This window comes from Odocoileus virginianus, chromosome 21 (genome assembly GCF_023699985.2).
Source record: "Odocoileus virginianus isolate 20LAN1187 ecotype Illinois chromosome 21, Ovbor_1.2, whole genome shotgun sequence".
NCBI classification, from domain to species: domain Eukaryota; kingdom Metazoa; phylum Chordata; class Mammalia; order Artiodactyla; family Cervidae; genus Odocoileus; species Odocoileus virginianus.
Genome location: NC_069694.1, coordinates 42207442 through 42230739, shown reverse-complemented (window position 1 = coordinate 42230739; position 23298 = coordinate 42207442). Strand labels below are relative to the sequence as shown.

General features: G+C 41.4%; 1 protein-coding gene across 7 annotated transcripts in view; it reads left to right on the top strand.

Moving 5' to 3' along the window:
- The window catches only part of SGMS2 (sphingomyelin synthase 2), a 91768-nt gene that overhangs the window by 63576 nt on the left and 4894 nt on the right, over positions 1 to 23298 (top strand). For 5 of the 7 annotated variants that reach the window (XM_070452244.1, XM_070452241.1, XM_070452242.1 and 2 more), the window contains 4 exons: positions 3557 to 4256; positions 7749 to 7866; positions 16838 to 16991; positions 21911 to 22077. In XM_070452244.1, the coding sequence (XP_070308345.1) occupies positions 3802 to 4256; positions 7749 to 7866; positions 16838 to 16991; positions 21911 to 22077 (894 nt within the window). In that variant the 5' untranslated portion in view covers positions 3557 to 3801. Of the gene's footprint in view, positions 1 to 1506; positions 2752 to 2778; positions 3461 to 3556; positions 4257 to 7748; positions 7867 to 16837; positions 16992 to 21910; positions 22078 to 23298 lie in introns of those variants that run through there. The other 2 variants (XM_020901959.2, XM_020901957.2) reach the window with 2 other exon arrangements.

The window sequence follows — 23298 nt, the reverse complement described above, 5'->3', positions numbered from 1 at the left end:
TCTACACTTATCTAGATCTAAATCTGCACTTAATTTGATACTGCATCCTTCTTATATAGTATTTATATACTTGTCTCACAGTTTTCTAGTTACTGTATCCAAATACAGTATGTTAAGTATATTATGATGACTGTATTTTATTTAATTCCCTATTGTTGGATATTAGAGTGCTTCCAATTTCTGCTTATAAATGTATTGAAAGCATACTTGTAGAAATATTTTATGTACATCCTTATTTCCCTGGGATAAATTCCCAAAATAGAATAACTGGGTGCCATTGCCCCAATATAAGCTGTGTAATGCACTATCTACTGGTACAAAGCTTGTGCTGCTCCCATTTTTACTCCTTGATGAACCATAGGATCATTTTGTCAAATTATAGGAAAAATACTATTGGGATTATTAAAAGAAAGTGATTAATCTATATTAATATGGTAAGATCAAACCCTTTATGGTATAATAGAGGTGAAATAAAATGTATAAGCAAAATTATGTATTTTCTTGTAATTTGGCAGAAAGATCCTAAAGTTCCCTTAGGGATGAAAAGTATAGGATTTTTTTTCCCCCACTAGATATTAGAACACATATTATACAGCTAAAATTGTGATATTGGTATTGAAAGAGTATAGCTGTATTAGATATAGATATAGATATATATATATATAGATATATACACACACACACACACACACACACACACTTTTGTTCCTACTGTTGAGTGCTTTCTCTCCCCCAAATAAAGTGGATACTGAATTTTATCAATGCCTTTTAAACATCACTCAAGGTGATCATATCTTTTTGGTTTACATTTCTTTGTATTTAGTAAAATACAAATTACAGTCATTTCCTAATTTGCAAGCTTGTATTTCTGTAGTAAATCATTCTTTGTTCTTAAAGAGGAAAAAAAAAAAAAAAAGCCCTAGCAAAGCAGTGTTACTGTACTAACAGTTTCTGAATTTTGCACTTGCCTTCAAAAGCAAGATTAGTCTATAGGGATCTTAAACTTTTAAAATATTATCTAGACTAACTTCCAGTATTTTGCAATGTAAGAAGACTTGGGAAGCTTTTCATCTGCTTGTGCTCTGGCAGAGTACACCCTAAACAAATGACCTAATGGGGTTGCCAGCCTCAAAAGGAGCTGCTGTGGCTTTTGCCACTTTCCAGATACTTGCTTGTAGGAAAGTCTCACCGTGGGAATGAGTATGTTGTCATGATCATCGTGATGATGAACGTTGCATCCCAAGATTGGTTGACACATGATGATGTGCTTTATATGTTTAATCTTCTTAATGAAACCCCAAGGAAAACATCAATCCTGCCACTAATGACAATAAATGGGCTTTGTACTCACAGAGTGCTCTTCCTCCCAGGAGCACAAAGCTCTTTATGATTAATTATTTCAGTCATTCTCACACTTGTCCCAGTAGGTAGATAGCGGAATGCTTCCTCTTTAAAATGAAAAAAAAAAAAGGCAACTATTTTCTTCTGTTCTACATTCCATGTTCCAGAATTAGGTAGCTACCTTTTAAAGACCATCTGTATGTCTACTAGAGTGGACCTGGGTTTCAAAATTACAAGCTGCTTTCACTCACAAACACCAAACTCAGAGCAGTTGTGGAGTAGTGAAGTTGGATGGAATTTGGATGATAGTTTGGCAAGATGCTATGAGCGGTGCAGCCTGAAGTTGGCAAAAAGAAACAAGTGATGGCTGACTTAGTGCTTTGGTACCTCCATTAGAAGTAGTTGTCCATGATGTTGATGGTTTGTTTTGGAAAAGACTTACTGAGTCACCTCTTCGTTAGACCTACTCTTCCCACAATACTGGGCCAGGGCGCTGCAGAGAGTCTCTATCAGACCTGTTTTACAGAGAGGGGCCCAGGTCCTTTCTTACTCTGCTCTGATGCCTGAGTATCTGGAGGCTTTTCCCAGGGCCAGGAGAAAGGTGAGGGGCCCGAAATTTTAGCTAATAACTCTTAGCGGATCTCCATCTCTTAGTGATCCTCCTAGCCCTGCTAGGCTAACTTTCCTCTTGCTTTCACTTCCTCGGAAATGGACAGTGCCTTTCTGTGGACACATCTTTGGGGACACAACTAGAGCTACATTCTGAGCTAGCCATCCACCTCATTCTTCTTCTTCTTACAATATGTCAGTCCGTCTTCAAAGTTTCATCACTTCGGTTCTGCCTCTTCAGTTAGACTTTGAGCTCTTTGGGTGGCATTCTGGTTGGCGTGTATTTTTTTTTTTTTTAACTTCTTTTTATTTGCCCCTACACATCCCTCAGTGTCGGGACATTTAGGTCCACAATAAACATTTCTGGTTGATCTGTTTACCATTCACAACTGTCAACAAATATTACCTGTCCATACTGTCTGTGCCATTTTAACTTTCTTTCCTTGTCCTTTTGTTAAATAAAGGCTTGGCTGTCATCACTTTGAGTTCTTCCCCCTCCCAATTTCCACCCCCTGAGGTTACTCTGAAAGGGAGGTCTTTAAAATGCAAAGGATTGTGCTTAAGTTGTACAGTGTCCTCTGCGTGGGGACTAATTACGAGGTTTGGAAACCTCTTCAGGTGGCTGGGATCTACAGCAGGACGAAAATACTGCTTTCCTAAATTGAGAACAGCTGGGGCTGTATTGCTGGCCCATATAAAAGAGGTGGTGCTGGTACTCTGTGCTGGGGAGAGAAGTCTCTGCTCTTTGGAGCCTGTGGAGCTTCAAGCAGAGAGCACCTTTAGTCCCTGGTGTCTTGGTGGGTAAGTTATCTGAGCTGGTCCTCTGGGTGCCTGCTTCTATTGTCGGATAGAAATTGTGGTGGCTGTGTGGAAATGTTCTCGGTTACTAATTCACCATGTTGTAGTAAATTATTTTCTTCTTCCAGAAACCAGTAGAATTTGCTCCCTAAATGAGAGATAGCTAGTAAGGCTTTGGTATCTTTTCACTGTGTTATTTTGTAGGCTGCCAGCGTTCCTTCTGTATGGTATGAATCTGACTGTAAAAGGATAAACAGAGTTAGTACTGTTTAAAATATCTTGAATATGTTCTGAAAAGTAGTCACTTAAAGATTCTAGTTTTTTACTATGAAAATAGAAAGTTGACAGATTCAGAGAGTAACAATTTTCCATACATGTAAGCAACTCATTACAGTTTTTTATTCTTTAAGTTCGTAGAGGAGATGCAGTCTTAGGAAGGAATGATATGATCTCTGGGGAGGTTCTGGCTTATTATGACTTCATGGTTAGCAACAAGTGATAGTGTCTGCTGAAGTGTTTGCAATGCTGGGTCCTGACTTTTATTTAAAGAAATTTAAAAGGAATTGTTTATTAGAATGTTCCTATTTATACTGAAATCAGCTCAAGAAGAGAAGAATTCCGAGATGAAACAGCTCAGTGTTTTATAAATAAACTCCATCTCAGCAGCTTTTAACTATGTTCTGACGATATATTTATAAAGCAAATGGCTTTGGTATTTATTTCCTTATTTTGATAATGTTTTTGTTTTTGGATGGTTGACAAGTGGACAAGCACGGTTTCTGAACAGAGTTCTGTTTTGTTTTTCCAGGTGGGATAGTAACATCTTTGGGGGAAAGAAAATTGGCTTCCTTTCCTGAAAGTGGTAATCGTATAGCAGATGGTGGCCCAGGAGGAACCCTAGAGAGATGGAGACCATCTATGTTTTGTACTAGGAAACAAGATAAGTCTGAAGAGTCCATGTTGATCTTGGAAATAGAAGGATTAAAAAAAGTCGAGTTTCCACAAAGAGCAAGAACTTTACCATCTTCTTTTTGACCTGAAGACCAGGGGACAATGGATATCATAGAGACAGCAAAACTGGAGGAACATATGGAAAACCAAACCAATGATCCTGCAAACACTTACACAAGACCTGCTGAGCCTGTTGAAGAAGAGAACAAAAATGGCAACAGTAAAGCTAAGAGCTTATCCAATGGGTTGCGGAAGGGCACCAAAAAGTACCCGGACTATATCCAAATTGCTATGCCCACAGAATCGAGGAACAAATTTCCCCTCGAGTGGTGGAAAACGGGCATTGCTTTCGTGTACGCGCTTTTCAACCTCGTCCTGACAACCGTCATGATCACGGTTGTGCACGAGAGGGTCCCTCCCAAGGAACTCAGCCCTCCACTCCCAGACAAGTTTTTTGATTACATAGATCGGGTGAAATGGGCATTTTCTGTATCAGAAATAAATGGGATTATATTAGTTGGATTATGGATCACCCAGTGGCTGTTTTTGAGATACAAGTAAGTAAGGTCTAACATGTTTTGGGGGGTTTGCCATGAGTTTATATTTAAGTGAGTAGATGTGTGATCAAAATGATCTGTCTTGGTTTTATCTGATAAATTCAGTCTTATCCAGGCACTTGATAAAAAGAAGAGAAAGAAAGATCTACAGCCTTGAGTAAATCCAGTCATTATTCCATCAGCATTTATTGAGCAACTCTATGAAAGTGGCAGGTGTGTGTGAAGGTGCAGAAGTGCTGTGGTGAATGACTCAAAGCTTGTCAATTTAAGGTGCAGTTCTGATTTCAAGCAACTTGGCACTATGGTATTTGCATGATACATTAAGAGGCTTGGAAAGGAATACATTCACTTCATCATGCTTGTGTTATTCCAGGCTCTTGACAGGTGGGGAAAGTAGTCGGCTGTTACTCAGAATGTGATGACTATATTGGTCTACAGTCAATTACAGCAGGCTTTGAGGTTTGCCTCTCTCCAAGAGTTCTCAGATTTTACATTTCTTTTCCATTTGCCAATTAGCAATTCAACCACAAGAGTTTTCTTAATAAACTGCATTTAGACCTGGGTCCATGCAGTTTGGGTTTTACATACCTGTAGTGAACATGCCTTCTAGTTTCCTGACACCATCACAAAGGAACATCTAGTTCACTGGCTTCAGTCTTCCCTTTTTAGAATAGCAGAAATCAGGAAGTGTAGTAAGCCAGGTACTTTTGCTTTGAAGAAACTTAAAAATAGGACAAAGCTCTGAAGTGATTATTTCTGTTTCCCTGTGAATTCAGATTGCTAGCCCATTAAAAAAAGGGGGGGGGGGCTCAGTTCCTCTTTTCTTCTCAGCCAGCATTCAGATTTTTTTCCTCTGCTAAGATTCTAGTAATTAAGTCACAAATATAAATTTGATCAAAACATTGCCCACAAATAGGGCTTTTGAAAGTATAATATATGCTAATGTATTCAATACACTTTGGAGTCAAATAGGATTTCAGTGTTAATGCCACAAGATAATTTTTTGAAGAGGGAATTTTGCTGTATTATTTTCTCAATTGGTTGTTGCTTTGAGATTTGAAGAGTTCAATCTATCTTTGCTGAAGAGTTCCATGTCAAGTTTGCAATTTCGAAAACTTGTTCCACAAACTGAAGTCATTCTTGAGCCTTTTCTTGTGAATAAAATCTCTCTTTCAGTATGTATAAGTGAATCACATAGCTGTCAATTGTCTTAGAACTTTTTACAGAAGGTGTTAGTTATGACATGCTTCATGCTGAAAGCTAAAAAACTTTTAGCATTTTCCTTTTCAGTGTCTGGAATTGACACAATAAAGAGAGACTGCTCAGGCCAAAGGTATCTGCTCTCTTTTATTTTAGAGCAAAATGTTATTCATATATGTCTGTGAAAATAGAAGTTTTCCAGGGTTTGGTAAGCAGCTGGCTTCCGGCCTGAAGTACCGTCTTGGTGTGTTTGAATGTTCACCCAGAGGATTGTTTGCCTGTCCATGGCCATCTTCGGTTTTACCACATCAAAACTTGTAGTCACACAAGCCAGCCATGCATTTTAATAGCATCCACTGTTTTGGTCACAGTCCACCAGCAAAAACTTGTTGGGGGAAATCGCATTACTTTTCCTTTTTCAGGTAGATTTGGGTCTTACATTTTAGTAACTGGTGGAGTAATTTTTATAACTTGTTTTGCACATTCCAGCTGAATAAAAATTCTATTTGTACTCTCTCACTTAAGAGCACCTTCAAAGCAATGGGGGAAAAAATAATTGGCAGTGGTTCTCAAACTCAATAAGACTGCAGAGTGCATATTTCACCTCTAAGTTAATTTTCTGTTCTGAGTACTGCTGAACTGTGAATACTGGAGTGAATATAATCAACTCATCATAATTCCTGCTTATTACTTCACCTTGTCTAACAGAGTGGAGCACAGTTCAGCACTCCTTTTGAGCCTGGGGTTGAATCAGAGGGAGAATAGTTTTTCACTTAACCAGATGGAGACAGTCAGCAATGTTTAGCACCTGTTCCTTTTCAGTATTGGAAAAGGCAATGCTAGAATAGTAAGCCTTTGAAAGCAATGCCTTGCAATAAATAAGTGCTTTCATCAACTAGTCAAGGTGGTTTTTCTCTCTATATTTTGACCCCAGAAACCCTGAAATCTTCTTAAAATAGCTCTTGGAGACAGACAGCTCAAATTATATTTGTACATAATTCTTTAAATTAGAAGTCCCAACAGTTACCTGAATTAGACCTTGATCCACAGCAGACTGCAGTCTCAGAGAAAACTTAAAATATGCCACATGCCTGGAACTGTCTGTTTTTCCAGAGATCTTTGATCAGTACTGGTTTGGGAAGTTTGAGAGCTCTAAAAATGGGGGGTCTGGAGTAATATATTTTATGTACTAGGAAAGTTACAACTAGTAATTCTAAGGGCTTTGTGGGTCTCACCCATGTCTTAATCCCCAGAGCCCAGAGTTTATAGACCCATCTCTGACTGCATAGCAGGGCCATCTTCAGAACTCTTTTTTAAAAAGTATTTATTTGGCTGTCCTGGGTCTTAGGTGTGGCATGCAGGATCTTTAGTTGCAGCATGTGGGATCTAGTTCAGGAATCGAACCCAGGCCCTCTGCATTGGGAGCAAGCAGTCTTAGTCCCTGGACCACTAGGGAAGTCCTATCTTCAGAGCTTCCCATGCCCATTCAGGAACCCATGAGACAGTGGTGCAGACAGGAAAAGCCTTTCCCTTTGGAGACATTTTGCTCAGAGCCAGCTTCTACGGACCACTGCCTTAGACTAAGGACTCAGAGAGCAAAGGACAGGACTAATGTTAGTCAAGACAGCTGTCTCCATTGAAACAGACAAAGTGAAAAAGGACTTGTGGATTTTTTTATGTTTTTGTCTCTTTTGATCAAGAATGCATAAAATAAGGGTGAAATTTACAGCTTCACTCTTAAATATCCTAAAATGCATGAGAACCCTTTGACCGTCTTCAAAATATAATTCTCTGAAAATCTCTGTAGTCATAGACAAAATAGTTCATGCCGAAGTTGTCAGAATATTTTTGGATGGTCCCCAAATAACCCTTGCTTATATAACTTAGGTTAAATGAGTTGTCCCATTTCCCTATGTGCCCAATTATGTAGTATCACCTTAGCTCATTACTAAATTCCTCTGTGACCCTGGCTCGCTTATACCTCTGCTATGTTCCCGAGAGAGGGCTTATTAATGCAGTGGGTTGACTGACAACGTAGAGAGGTTCATTGAATTCTCTGGCAAAGAGTGCTCTTTTAACAGGTGGTGGTTATTTAACCTTTAAACTACTTTAACTCACCAGAGACTCATCACACCTTTGGGGCTCAACCCACCTAGACTGATCACAGTATGTGAATCTTTAGTTCAGAAACCTGCAGATATTTTTTATTCTGTTAAACATTATTTTATATTGCCTTTAGGATCAAAAAGCCCCAGTAAACCTGTTTTTTTCCCATCCCTATTTTTCCCTTAGGTCAATAGTGGGGCGCAGATTCTTTTTTATCATTGGAACTTTATACCTGTATCGCTGTATCACAATGTACGTTACTACTCTCCCGGTGCCTGGAATGCATTTCCAGTGTGCTCCAAAGGTAAGCCCCTCCGAGTTACCCTTTAGAAGACGTTAAGCAGTGACTGAGCGCCTACTCTTTGTTATTCATTCTCCTACACACGTTCATATGTGTTAACTGAAATCTAGCACATTTTCTGCTTTGCTTTAGATTTTGGGGGGAGAAATGGAAATGTAGTCATAAAATATATGTCTTTGTGCATAAAACTTTTATTTTCTCCTATCCGGAACTTACTGCCGGATTTTGGACTCTGCTTTTTTGCCTTCTCATTTTCTCATTCACCCGTTCATTTTGAAAGTATTAAGTTCCTGTTGTATCCCAGGCACTGTATAATAGCAGTGACCAAAATGAAGTTCTCCTCCTCTGAGAATGTATATTCTTATGGAAGGATGGCAATGAATAAATAAAGTCATAACTTGTTATATGTTGGTAGGTCAAGTCAGTTGGAGAACAATAAAGCTGAGTAAGGGTGAAAGGGACTATGAGGGTAGGTACTATTTTATATAGGTTTCCCCCAGGGCTCAGTGGTATAGAATCTGCCTGCTAATGCAGGAGATGCAGGTTCCATCCCTGGGTTGGGAAGATCCCGGGGAGAAGGAAATGGGCACTCACTCCAGCATTCTTGCCTGGGAAATCCCATGGACAGAGGAGCCTGGTGGGCTGCAGTCCATAAGATCACAAAGAGTCAGACATGACTGAGCAACTAAAACACAGCAACACTATTTTATAGAGTGGTCAGGAAAACTTCTTCAATAAGAAAGCTTTTAGACAACCAGGATTAGGGAGTGAGCCATGTGGATGGGGTGAGAACTTCAGGACAAGGAAATAACAGTCATGGTGCATTCCAGAAAAGCAGGGAGACCTGTGTGGCTGAACAGAGTTGTGAAAAGTTGAGATGACGCAGCCACAGATTTCACGGGACCTTTAGCCCGTTGTAGGAACTTGAACCTTGGTGGTGACTGTGGAAGTGAGAAGTCATTCCATTTGGGATGTAGTTTGAAGGTAGAGCAAACAGTATATGCTAATAAGTTGGACATGGGTTTAAGAGAAAGAAATCAAGAGTGAACTCAAAGTTTTTATAACTAGAAAGATAGTGGCCTTTTGAACAACAGATTGTTGTTGTTGTTCATTCACTAAGTCATATTTACCTCTTTGTGACCCCATGGACTACAGCACCCCAGGCTTTCCTGTCCTTCTCCATCTCCCAGAGCTTGTTCAAACTCATGTCCATCGAGTCAGTGATGCCATCCAACCATCTCATCCTCCGTCACCCACTTCTCCTCCTACCTTCAGTCTTTTCCAGCATCCGTGTCTTTTCCAACACGTCAGCTCTTCACATCAAGTGGCCAAAGTATTGGAGCTTCAGCTTCAGCATCAGTCCTTCCAATGAATATTCAGAGTTGATTTCCTTTAGGAGTGACTGGTTTGATCTGTTTACAGTCCAAAAGAATCTCAAGAGTCTTCTCCAACACCACAGTTCAAAAGCATCAGTTCTTTCCCACTCAGCCTTCTTTATGACCCAACTCTCACATCTTTATCTGACTACTAGAAAAACCATAGTTTTGACTATACAGACCTTTGTCGACAAAGTGATGTCTCTGCTTTTTAATACACTGTCTAGATTTGTAACAACTTTCCTTCCAAGGAGCAAGTGTGTTTTAATTTCATTGCCATAGTCACTGTCTGCAGTGATTTTGGAGCCCAAGAAAGTGAAATCTGTCACTGCTTCCACTTTTTCTGCTTCTATTTGCCATGAAGTGCTGGGACCAGATGCCATGATCTTAGTTTTTTGAATGTTGAGTTTTAAGGCAGCTTTTTCATTCTCCTCTTTTACCCTCATTAAGAGGGTCTTTAATCCTGCTTCACTTTCTTCCATTAGAGTGTTATCACCTGCGTATCTGAGGTTGTTGGTATTTCTCCCAGCAGCCTTGATTCTAGCTTGTGATTCATCCAGCCTGGCATTTTACATAATGTGCTTTGCATATAAGTTAAGTAAGCAGGGTGACAATATACAGCCTGACATACTCCTTTCCCAATTTTGAAGCTGTCCATTGTTTCATGTCCGGTTCTAACTGTTGCTTCTTGACCAGCATACAGGTTTCTCAGGAAACAGATAAGATAGGTAAGGTAGTCTGGTATTTCCATATCTTTAACAATTTTCCACAGTTTGTTTTGATCCACACAGTCAAAAGCTTTATTGTTGTCAATGAAGCAGAAGTAGATGTTTTTCTGGAATTCCCTTGCTTTCTCTGTGATCCAACAAATGTTGGCAATTTGATCTCTGGTTCCTTTGCCTTTTCTTTCTAAACCCAGCTTGTATTTCTGGAAGTTCTTGGTTCACATACTGCTGAAGCCTAGCTTGGAGGATTTGGACCATTACATTGCTGGTGTGTGGAATGAGTGCAGTTGTGCGGTAGTTGGAACACCCTTTGCCATCGCCTTTCTTCGAGATTGGCCTGAAAATGGACCTTTCCCAGTCCTGTGCCACTGCTCGGTTTTCCAGATTTGCTGACATTGAGTGCAGCATTTTAACAGCATCATCTTTTAGTATTTTAAATAGCCCAGATGGAATTCCTTCATGTCCACTAGCTTTGTTGGTAGTAATGCTTCCTAAGGCCCACTTGACTTCATGCTCTAGGATGTTTGGCTCTAAGTTAGTGAATCACACCATTGTGGTTATCTGGGTTATTAAGATGTTTTTTGTATAGTTCTTCTGTGTATTCTTGCCACCTTTTCTTAATCTCTTCTGCTTCTGTTAGGTCTTTACCATTTCTGTCCTTTATTCTGCCTACCCTTGCATTAAATGTTCCTTTGTTATCTCCAGTTTTCGTGAAGAGATCTCTAGCCTTTGCCATTCTGTTGTTTTCCTCTATTTCCTTGCATTGTTCATTGAAGAAAGCCTTATCTCTCCTTGCTATTCTCTGGAACTTTGCATTCAGTTGGGTATGTCTTTCCCTTTCTCCCTTACCTTTTGCTTCTCTTCTTTCCTCAGCTATTTTTAAGTTCTCCTCAGACAACCACTTTGCCTCCTTACATTTCTTTTTCTCTGGGATAGTTTTGGTCACCACCTCCTATACAGTGTTACAAACTTCTGTCCATAGTTCTTCAGTCATTCTGTCTACTAGATCTAATCCCTTGAATCTATTTGTCACCTCCACTGTATAATCACAAGGGATTTGATTTCGGTCCTACCTGAATGGCCTAGTGGTTTTCCCTACTTTCTTCCATTTAAGTTTGAATTTTGCAATAAGGAACCAATGATCTGAGCCACAGTTAGCTCCAGGTCTTGTTTTTGCTGACTGTGTAGAGTTTCTCCATCTTTGGCTGCAGAGAATATAATCAGTCTGATATCTATATTTATCATCTGGTGATGTCCATGTGGAGAGTCGTCTCTTGTGTCGTTGGACAAAGGTGTTTGTTATGACTAGTGTGTTGTTCTCTTGACAGAACTCTGTTAGCCTTTGCCCTGCTTCATTTCATACTCTAACTTGCTTGTTACTCCAAGTATCTCTTTACTTTCTACTTTTGCATTGGAATCCCCTGTGATGAAAAGGACATATATTTTTTTGGTGTTAGTTCTAGAAGGTCTTGTAGGTCTTCATAGAATCATTCAACTTTAGCTTCTTTGGCCTCAGTGGTTGGGTCATAGACTTGAATTACTGTTACGTTGAATGATTTGCCTTGGAAATGATCAGAGATCATTCTGTTATTTTTGAGATTGTACCCAAGTATTGTAGCTCAGTCGGTAAAGAATCTGCCTGCAGTATAGGAGACCCAGGTTCAATCCCTGGGTTGGGAAGATCCCCTGGAGAAGGAAATGGCAACCCACTCCAGTATCCTTGCCTGGATAACCTCATGGACACAGGAGCCTGGTGGGCTGCAGTCCACGGGGTCGCAAAGAGTTGGGCATGACTGAGTGACTCACACTTACTTACTTACTGCATTTTGGACTCTTCTGTTCACTAAGAGGGCAACTCCATTTCTTCTGCAGGATTCTTGCCCACAGTAGTAGATATAATGGTCATCTGAATTAAATTCACCCATTTGCTGAGACAGAGTGTGAGAATGGATACTGAGACTGTTGTAAGCAGGATTTATAGTTTCTCCAGGTAGAGTCATTTCTCAAGAGAGCTGTTAATCATCTTAGACTACAGTGTGCCCTGGTTTATAAAAAAGGAAACGTGCACATCATGTGCTTTCTGGACAAGGGAGTAAAGCCTAACATTTTTTTACTGAACACTAAGCAGATGTCCAAGGTGGAGGGAAAAAATAGAGTTGTTCTAAAGAAGTCAACAGTCTGCTTCACCAAATATAGGTGTGGTTTGAGAAGCTCTAATTTTCTAAAGCCATCAAGGCAGAAAGTGTGTATAATTAAAACAGTGTACATATTGAATTTAAACATTGGCTGATTTCTAGTGAAACTAATTTAAGGCATGGGAGAAGTTCAGAAGCATAATAAACACTTCTAAGGGGATATTGTGGTAGGCTAAATGAGGAAATGGCCACAGGAGAGAAGGCAAGCCCATCCTAGTAAAAGGTTTGATTTACAGGGATGAATTGCTATGATTACAGAAAGAAGTAAATTAGAGATTCTCTTCTATGGAAAACATACAATTTTCAGAAGCCACAAGAGCAAATGTACTGCTGAATAACTGAGGTGCAAAGGCTCACGAGAAAACTCTAGGGACATCCTTGCTAATCAGCCCCTGTGTTCAGTTGTCAAGACGCAGAACCTCTTTCTGAAGCATCAGCAGGCTGTGGGTGCCTAGACTGTGGCTCAGTAAAGCAAACACACATCAGTTTGTTTGACTAGAGGTGACGTGGTTTGACAGAACAGGAAGCAGAATTGCATTTTAAATGTGGTCCAGCCTCCGGCTTCCAGCCGAGGTTACGAAACTGTTAGATAATATACCTGTCTCCTTTGTTGCTGACTCTGTAGAATGCCCTTAGTGACTGAGAGCAATGACAGAACTGTATGTACTGAAACCACTTGCTCTGGGAGAAAGTCTGACCGGTCACTGATGCCTGACGTCACTTGTTACTCGCTGGGTGTGATCACAGAAGCCGTTGCAGTGAAGGGCCCTTGGTAGAATCCTTGACTTGAAGTTTTCTGGTTGCCTTCCTTCCTTCTCCATCCTAGGGTTTAAGTCCTTAGGTTATGATTTGCTTCATCCCACCCACCCAAGCTTTGGTTTGCAGGCACAAAATCTGAGTTCTGACCATTGTGTTTAGATGAATGTTGGCCTGGTTATCAGGACTCACATCAGATGCTTTAGGTTTTCAAATCCCTTTTTCCACAGGAATGTTGTGCTGGCACAGCTGCTTTCCTTTTCCCGAGAAAGCTGCCCTCTCATCCCTGCTGTAGAGATCCAGAGAACCTCTTCTCTTCTAAATAGAAGGGAATGTGTGGATGGGAACTTTCTGGTTTGGCAGCAGCCAAGTTGATCTCTTTTGTGCCTAAGTTATTTTTGTGGGAAATGGTGTGTGGAGGTCACAGTTGGAGGAACCCTTGAGAACACTGAACTCTGTCTGTTTTGGCTATTACGATCAATGCTTCTCTTTCTGTTTTTTTAACATCTTCAACTCTATATCCAGAAATAGCATAGAATGGTATAAAAAATGAGGAAATTAAGAGGAACTAGAGTTTTAAGTGGTGTATGATGGAGGTCCCAACGAAAGAGAACAGATCTAGGGCTTCCCTGGTGACTCAGAAGGTAAATTATCTGCCTGCAATGCAGGAGACCTAGGTTTGATCCCTAGGTCAGGAAGATCTCCTGGAGGAGGGAGTGGCTTCCCACTCTAGTATTCTTGCCTGGAGAATCCCATGGACAGAGGAGCCTAGCAGGCTACAGTCCATGGGGTCGCAAAGAATCGAACATGACTGAAGCGACTGAGGATGCACACACGCGGGAAATAATCCATTAATCTCAACTCTGTTACCCACCCCTTCCCCAGTTTTCTTTCCACCCTCTTTTTAAATTTCCTTTCTTGAAATTCTATTTGGCATTTATGCTGAGCATGTTCTGACATCTAAGATAGCAGTGACAAGACTGAGAGATTAAGAACTGAGAAAGTACAGGAGGAGCAGAAGAGAGTCCTTGCTCTGTTCTGTGAAATGCTGTTGGAAATCTCCGTACCTCAATGCTGCTGAAAGGAGGGGGGAGAAGAGACCGGGTGGCAGTAGTATTTTAGCTCCTGGTTTGGTTATACTTTTGGATTAGGTGTTTTTGCGCTTAGCAAATCCAAGCATTGAGTTGGGGTGGGTGAGTGGATTTAAAAAAAACTATTATGGTTTTGAAGTGAAGAATAATGTGTTCTTAAAACTGAGAACACAGTGGTCAGGTGGAGTGTGCACACCTTTTCATTTGATCGCAGTGTTGACAGTCTGTACCAACCGCACAGCCAGAAAATCCTGAAGGCCTACCGCAGATCTGATGAAGCACATCCTAGATTCTATCCGGCACATCAAGGGCTTTCACAGCATTTCATGTGGTTTGCAGTGAGTTCTGCAACTCAGTCAACAGTCCTTTTCTTCCCCAGGTTTGCATCCTTTGAAAAGCGAGAAAGTAGTGAAAGTGTTAGTAATTCCGATGTGTCCGACTCTGTGACCCCACGGACTGTAGCCCACCAGGCTCCTCTGTCCATGGGATTCTCCAGGCAAGAGTACTGGAGTGGGTTACCATGCCCTTCACCAGTGGATCTTCCCAAACCAGGGATTGAACCTGTGTCTCTTATGTCTCCTGCATTGGCAGGCAGGTTCTTTACCACTAGCGCCCCTTGGGAATCCCTTGTGGATCCTTTACTGCCTTCTAGATCTATCTTTTCAAGGCAGGGTCACCTGTTACGTAGCATGTTTGTTTTAAGGACTGTTAACTCAATGAAACCTGTATGTTCTCTCGGATTTGCCTCCTGGGCTTGGCCTGAGCCAGTTTGGAAGGAGGTTAAGTTTCCTCGAAACCTCCAGTTTCTTACCTTGACCTCTAATCCTATTTCCCATCATCTTGTGCCGCAGAGCCCTATGCTTAACTATCACCCCAGCATAGTGTGTTTGCCTTTTTATAGGGGTCATCTGAATACCAGAAATCTTTCCAGATCCATAAGATACTTTTCATTGGAAAATTTTTAGACAAAGATTCCTGCCCCAGTTCCTATGGTACTGAACAGGATGGTTTTCCACCTGCTTTGGAGACTGGACTGTCTTCTCACCCATCTGTACACATCTTACCTTCTTTCACCACTGCACGTCTACTTGGACTAGACACTGCCTGTCTACACTGCCAGAGACTTGAAACACCACCACGATTGGCCTGGCTGCATTTCCGGGGCCAGTTGCCTAGAAGGATCATCACTGAGTATGAAAGGCAGCATATCACATAGCTGTGCCCGCAGGCCCCAAGTGAATAGTCACTGATGGTCTTTCTATATTTTTCTTCTCCTTTCTACTCTTACTTCGTTTTATTTCTGAGTCTCATTCTTTGATTTTCTAAACCTATTCACTTGATATTAGGCTGATCCGAAGTCTTTCATCTGGTGGCCCAGCATTTCAGTATTCCAATTTCTCATGTATTCCCACTCAATCCGCTATTCCATCCTGTATACCTAAGGTTTGGGTTTTGTTGTTGGTTTTTAGTACAATTTTAAAGGTTACACTCCATTTACAGTTGTTATGAAATATTGGTTGTATTCCCTGTGTTGTACAATACATCCTTGAGACTTTTTTTTAATTGGAGGTTAATTGCTTTACAATGTTGTATTGATTTCTGCCGTACAACAGTGGGAATCAGACAAAATTATATGTAAACGCCCTCCGTCTTGAACCTCCCTCCGCTCTCTCATCCCACCCCTCTAGATCATCACAGAGCACCCGGCTGCTCTCCCCATGTTATATAGCAGCTTCCCACTACTTTCTCAATTCACCCTATCCTCTCCTAGCCCCGCTGTGTCCACAAGTCCGTCAGTAAAACCTGTAACCCTGGGCAATCCAGGGGCAAGAATTCATCACTTGTGCTCCCCTGAAAGACAAAACTCGATGGGTCTCAACCTTTGGATTGATGATGGCTTGTGTCCACAAGTGCGTCTCCATTTCTTACACCTAGGAGTTTGTACCTCTCATTTTCCAACCCGTGTTGCCTCTCCCCACCTCTGTCTTCTCATTGCTAACCACTAGTTTGTTCTGTATATCTCTTAAGTCTGCTGCTTTTTTTGTTATATTCACTAGTTTGTTGCATTTTGCAGTAGATTCTACATTTAAGAGATCTCTAACTGATTAAGTTTTAATGGGTTATAAACCTTTGACTATTGTATCAAACCCATTGTCTCCTGTGTCATCATCATGGCTTCTGGGGCTTCGCCACCCTCGCCCAGGGGAGCCCTTCACTGACCCCTGGCCACGGCACACCGGTTATCGCTCTGAGGATGTTGTTCCAGATCAAACCACTCTTTTAAAGCAACCAGTACATCCCTAATCCATCATTTTCAAACCTATTTAAATTATTTAACATATTGCAGCTCTTTTTAACTGCAAATGTTTGGATCAGACATTAATACAACTATATGCACCCTCTAGGCTGCCCACTTAACACAAGGTAGAAATACACTGTAGAGTATTAGTAATGTGGAGGGCAGCCGAATCAAATATTAACTATCCGAAACCCCGACTTCCCCTGCAAAGAGGAAAGAGAGGAGCTTTGGTCTTTTCAGTGCGTAACTGTGGTGAAGTCATTGGTTATTAATATTTTTAAAAGCCTTGCCCAAGGACACACCACCACCAAGACGTATTATTAGTAACATACTGAATAATTTAAAACGTGTCACTAAAACTGGCCAATGCAATGAATAAAACCCAGTTTGAGGAGGTTCCCCCTTGGATTCTTTTTGACAAGTTAAAAAGGAAAAACATCACAACTGATGACCTTTGTAAATGTCACATAAATTAGGTAAAACTTGATTTATCAACTTGTGAATTTTCTTCCTGATCTTCTTGTGTCTTTAGCTCAATGGAGACTCTCAGGCCAAAGTACAGCGGATTCTACGGCTGATTTCTGGTGGTGGATTGTCCATAACGGGGTCGCACATCTTGTGCGGGGACTTCCTCTTCAGCGGCCACACAGTTGTGCTGACACTTACTTATTTGTTCATCAAAGAATGTAAGTGACAACTCATTCCTGCTTTGTTGATTGTTGCAGCGAGCGGGATCCCTGGGCCCTGAGACTGATGAGCACTTATTCTGTTGAAATTGAGAGCCATGGGAGGAGGGGTGTGTGTGTGTGTGTTAAAAATCATTTCAACCAGTCATGAACACTGAAGGGTTAAATCTTAGCCCTGCCTTCTTGCTAACACTCAGCATGCCTCCAAAATGTCTCCCTCCTTGGTTAGTACTTAAGGTGTGTTCGTGGGGATTTTCCAGGCAAGAATACTGGAGTGGCTTGCCATTTCCTAGTCCAGGGGCTCTTCCTAACCTAGGGATCAAACCAGAGTCTCTTATAGTCTCTTGTTTTGGCAGGTGGATTCTTTACCACTAGTGCTACCAAGGTATGAAAGGCTATTTTAATGTTGGAATTAAGAGGAATTGTTGTTAGTTTATTGTAAAAAGAAATCAATGTGCTCCAGAGTCAAATGGGAAGGAATTTTGAGTGAAATTTCCATTTTACGGATTCATTTCATCATCTCCAATACTTTGGTTAATGTTTTCCTCTTTTTTAACTTTTCCTTGTCCCACTTTATTCTAATTTTGTCACTTCCAGTAGCTTTCTATGCTTTAATAGGCATCTTCATGAAACATTTTGCCAATTCTGACCATTTTCTTCTTAAAAAGAAACATGGAGATGAGAATGTGAAATATCTTTCCGTATGTATATGCTTAATTCTCATTATACAAAATTCTTGTGTATTCCAATAACTTTGTGGGGAATGGGGTCTAGAATAATGTCTTGTTCATTGGAAGGAGGGGTGGGGATTTGTATTTGATTTTAGCTGCCAGCACGTCCTCTTGGAGATTTCTGAGGCTTTGTGTAGTTGGGCCCATTATCTCAAAATTCTTTTGAAGTAGTGATGCTTCTTCCTCCATTTTTACCAGCTGGTCAGTATTACCCTTCATCTTCAGTTGCAAGATACCTCATCCCCATGCCAGTGTTCTTTTGGGGCCTTATCTCAATTCTGTTCACTCGCAAAGCATCTCATAAGGGTCTTTGGGCAGAAAGCAGGAGGAGACCTCCTTTCTGTCCCCTCTACTCAGTTCTCTCCCTTCTTCTTTTAGCCATCCTCAATCCAAACAGGTTTAGACCCATCAAGGTTTATCTTCCAGTGGAGCAGAGGAGACTTCTTGCCCCTAGATTGCCAGGGATATATAGGTTTTAATTCTGCTTTGAGGGGGGCATTATGACAAAGAGATGAGAGTCTCTGAAGTAGATGAGGTCTTTTTGTTTTTTGATGGCAATTGTATATCTTCTGAATTGTTTTCTTTCTAACTGCTACATACAAGCCTTGAGTAGGGTGAACAGTCTATTACGTGTTCAGCCTTTGTCATACTGTCTGCCTTGAAGGCAGAGGGCCTTGGGCACCTTTCCCCTTCTCTTTATGTTCTTACGCTGTTGGGGAAGTGGTGGAAGACAAGGGACCTAGCTTTGTCTGTGCACCAATATCTCCTTCAACTTCAGTCTTCTGAAATTTCTAATACCTAGTTGTGGGTTCTGGGTTGCGAGCAGAGCAATTTATGCTGTGTGTGGTTCTCAGTGTAACTTCTGCTCTAGAAAGGTCCCATCTCTGTGTAAGGCCAGTCACTTTCCAGTTTAGAGGTTCATTTGGGTGGTAGAATCTTCTCTCTAATCTGTGTATCATAAAAACTTATAGAAGGTGAGGATGATGGCAGGGAGGAGTTACAAGTTAGGAGTGAAGCTACTGTGGGTGGAAAACAAGGTAATGAAGAGAAAATACCCCAGGAAACTGAGGGTCAGTTTGATAACTGAAGACCAAATGACATTACCAATAACAACAAAGAGACAGAATACTTACTTTGTGCTGCACACTATTCTAAGCCCTTGGTGCAGATTAGTTTATTTAATCCTTGGAACCACCCCAAGAGGGAATGTTTTCCCCCATTTTTTTCAGAAGAAACTTAAGCATAAGAAAAGTGAGTGAATTAGCCACAGTCCACAGTTAGTAATTGGAGGCTAACTTCAGCAGTTCCACTATCAGTTTCTTGGCTCTGTTTAGAATTTTTGGAAACCCAAGTTGTCTGATCTGGTAGAATTGCTAAGAAATAGCCTGGATGTTGGCTTATTGTTGTTCTTTTACCTCAGAGCAATAGGGCAACTTCTCTACTTTAATAAAGGCAAGTGCAATACGTAGACACATTTTCTTCCCCAGGTATGGTTTGGGCTTGAGATCTTTAAACTTGTGTAAGTTTACATATAGCAAGGAAAGAATTACATTCTGCTTTCTCTAAGCTTTGGTGAGAAACAAAAGGGCAAATCTGTAATACTGGATACGAACCCAACTTTAGGCTCCGTTCTGTATGTAAACAAGTATCCCGTGTTTAAGTCCGCTTCCTATGCAATTAGGGGAAACAGCCACCTTCTAAATTATACCATGTGTTGTTGTTACCAGGAAGCAGTGGTTCCAGTGGTTCCTTTGACCATTCCGCCTCTAGAGTTAGATGCATCATTTGTATATTTTTGCTTTCCTGACTTTTGATCGTTTTGGGCACTCCTTCTTTGACATTCTGTTGTCATGAGTGGATTATCATTGGGACCTAGGTTCCTTCCTTATAAAGTCAGCCTGGAGAAATCCACCTTGCTCTTAGTACCAAATGTCTTACTAGTTGAGAAAACTTCTTTCTTTTTCTTTTTCAGCTTGCTGCTCCACAAAGTCCATTGTCTCTGGTAGTCATGGACAAGCAGGGATTGGATCCCACCACAGACAGTGGAGTTCATTAAGAATTGTGTCATCATCTCTTAGCTCAAGGTTATCCCTGGTGGTAGAATGAGAGAGCAGAGAGGATTGCCATTTTGCCATTTCTGTTTGAAAATAGTTTATATTAAATCTTTTATTTGGGTCAACCAGTGTTCTCAATTAATGAGCAGTGGTCCCAATGTAGGAGCTAGTAGAGAATACATTTTTATGGGAGAGCAGTGCTAGGGCGTCCAGATATTCCTAAAGCCTGATTTTCAATTCTGTGAGTAATAAAATGATTATTTGGGCCACCTCTTTACTCCCCACCTCCTTCAGCTTTGCTTCTTGTGGATGAGTATTAATTGCTCAGTCATGTCCGACTCTTTGCAACCCCATGGACTGTAGCCCACCAGGCTCCTCTGTCCGTGGGATTTTCCAGGCAAGAATACTGGAGTGGGTTGCCATTTCCTCCTCTAAGCAACCTTCCTGACCCAGGGATGGAACCAAGGTCTCCTGCATTAGCAGGGAGATTCTTTACCGTCTAAGCCACCAGGGAAGCCCCTCTTGTGAATAAACCAACACAAAGTAATTCTGGTTTGCTTAAGCATTTTGAACTTTTAATGTAAATAGCAGGTTACCCATGAGGATGGGAAGGAAGCAAGGCTGGTGTGAGATTTCAGGGAAGGGTAAGGGCTGTGGTGCTGGAGAATGCATGTTTAGTGAAAGCTCCAGGTTTCTGAACGTTACTTCAGTTTTTAACATTCAGAGCCTAACAGAACAGTTATGGGGACTGGATCTGGCCCCCAACATTATGGAAGTAAGGCTTCTCCCAGCTATAAAATTCTCAGAGTCCATGAGCTATTGGCTGAAACCTAGTGGCAGGATGAAGCAAGTAAGAATTAATGAGTTGCACATTCAGAAGTAGAAAATCAGACTTTTAAATACAAATACAGGTTTATCATCTTACTATTCCACGTTGGACCTAAAGAGCAGTAGCTATTTTATTTTTTATTTGAACCATGCCTGATTGATGTGCCATGTAAAGTTGTGGAAATGGATCTTTTTGCTATTCAACCATTCTTCCACACTTGAAAGTAAATATCACTATAAAAATAATCACAGTTAAATATGAAATAAATTTCAGTATTATTATCTTTGTGAGCTAATAAAGTTTAAAATAGAAAAAAAAAGTTATTCTAGAGAAGGAAGACTTATTAGAAAGGAGTGCTGGTTCCATTTATACCTGTGTCATTACCGCCTGTGTGGGAAAGTTGGGGGTGCAGGATCATGTTTAACCGGCAAGGGCTTTAGTTCTCTCTTAAAGCTGATCAGTGTCATGAACTTAGTAGCCTCACGAGGTAAGGCTCCAACCCATAAGTGAATTAGCAAGAATCCTTAGCTTTTACTTTGCTGTTGCTGTTTAGTCCCTAAGTCATGTCTGACTCTTTTGCAACCCCATGGACTGTGCCCCACCAAGCTCCTCTGTCCATGAGATTTCCCAGGCAAGAATGCTGGAGTGGGTTGCCATTTTCTTCTCCAGCGTATTTTTCCAGCCCTGGGATCAAACCCACATCTTCTTCATTGCAGGTGGATTCTTCACCACTGAGCCACCTGGGAAGCCCAAGCTTTACACAGGGACTGTCTTGTAGCTGCTGTTGTCAATAACAGTATAAAATTGCTGAGAATCACAATATTGCTAGGCACAAATGCCATTTTTCTCTCCCTGCAGAAATGAAAATAAGTTTATGTCTAAGAGCTAAAATCACTCTTGCTTTCTCATCCCTCGTTTTCATAGACAATACCTTTTTCTTTTGCCCTCTACCCTTTTTCTTTCCAGTGGGGTCCCTACGGGAGCCAGTAGGAGCCAGCCCCAACCTAATGTGAAATATTTCTGTTCTCCTCCTTATTATGAAACTGTGTGAGCAAAACCTAGAGCAGTGTTACCAACCTGTGCAGGGAAATGACTGTTAGACCTGCTTCCAGCAGCCTCCCCTGCTCCCCAGCAGCCTGCGCCAGTCCTGGGCGGTTCACAGTGACTGATAACTTTGGGTGGTGCATGCTCTCCTCCAGTGACTTCTTGGCCTTAGAAAGGCTTTCCCCAGGTCGTCGGGGTAGACTGTCGTCATCCAGTCCATCTCGGGGAATGCTGCTTACCTCTCACTTTCCTGCTCTGCAGACTCGCCTCGCCACTTCTGGTGGTATCACTTAATCTGCTGGCTGTTGAGTGCCGCCGGGATCATCTGCATTCTGGTAGCACACGAACACTACACCGTTGACGTGATCGTTGCCTATTACATCACAACTCGCCTCTTCTGGTGGTACCATTCCATGGCCAACGACAAGGTGAGAGCAGTGAGATGATCCTCGGATAACGTCTTTAAAGGCAGGGGACCCCTTTTCACACAGCGGGGTTTCGTGTAGCTTAATGGGAGTAACTGCTATTGCCACCTAAATGTGTGGTTGAGGTCAACTGACTTATAGGAATGACTGCCTCTTAAAGAATGTCACAAATATAAATGACAAGGGTAAAATCCTGTGTAATTGTAGAACACAGTGTTTTACTCATCAGGTAATGTATAGGAGAATTAAAATTGAATAAAAATTTAGGAGCCCTCTTTATAGAAGCTTTGTTGTGCAGCTAGGTGAGACACTGCTTGCACTCAGAGAACATATTTTGAGGAAAAGACACCAACTCTTTTAAAGTCAGGCAAAAATGAGTAACTAATGAATAACTGGACTTCGTACATCTTTTAGTGATACTGTCCTCTCCGACTTCCCTTGTCTTTCCTTCCCTATTTCTGCTGCCTCTTGTTCCCAGATGACTGTTTTTTCTTCTCCCTTTCATTCTGAAAGAGGTGGCTCAGATGTCATCTCTTCTGAGAAGCCTTGCCTATCTCCTGCTCTCTGCCCATAGTCTCAAGACAGAATGATTCCTTCACTGTGTCTTCCTAGCCTTAGTGTATGTCCTTGGTGTTAATAGAGTTAGTCTGCGTGCCATGACTTGCTTATCTGGGGATGTGAGAAAAAAAAGTGAAAGTGTTAGTCACTAAGTTGTGTCTGACTCTGTGATGCCATGGCCTGTAGCCCACCAGGCTCCTCTGTCCATGGAATTCTCCAGGCAAGAATACTGGAGTGTGTAGCCATTCCCTTCTCCAGGGAATCTTCGCAACCCAGGGGTTGAACCTGGGTCTCCTGCTTTGCAGGCAGATTCTTTACTGTTTGAGCCTCCAGCAAAGCCCACTTATCCTGGGATAGTCTGATTATTGTCTGATGCCTACAGTGTTGCGAGAGTTTGTGAACAATGAAATATGCTATTCCCCACGGATCTAACTCCAGTTCTCAGCTAGTGTTGTGCCCACTAAAAAATGCCCTTTCCATGGATTACTTCATTCATCCTTGTGGCCCTGTTTCCTACTTCCATCTTCCTTCTTCCGGTCCCATCGAGATATCTACTGACACCACTGAACCGAAATCTTCATCTCTCCCCTTAAAGACTGTTAACCTTATGAGCTCTCCTTTCATTCTTCCACCCTCCTTGAGCCATAGATCTGACCACTCACACAT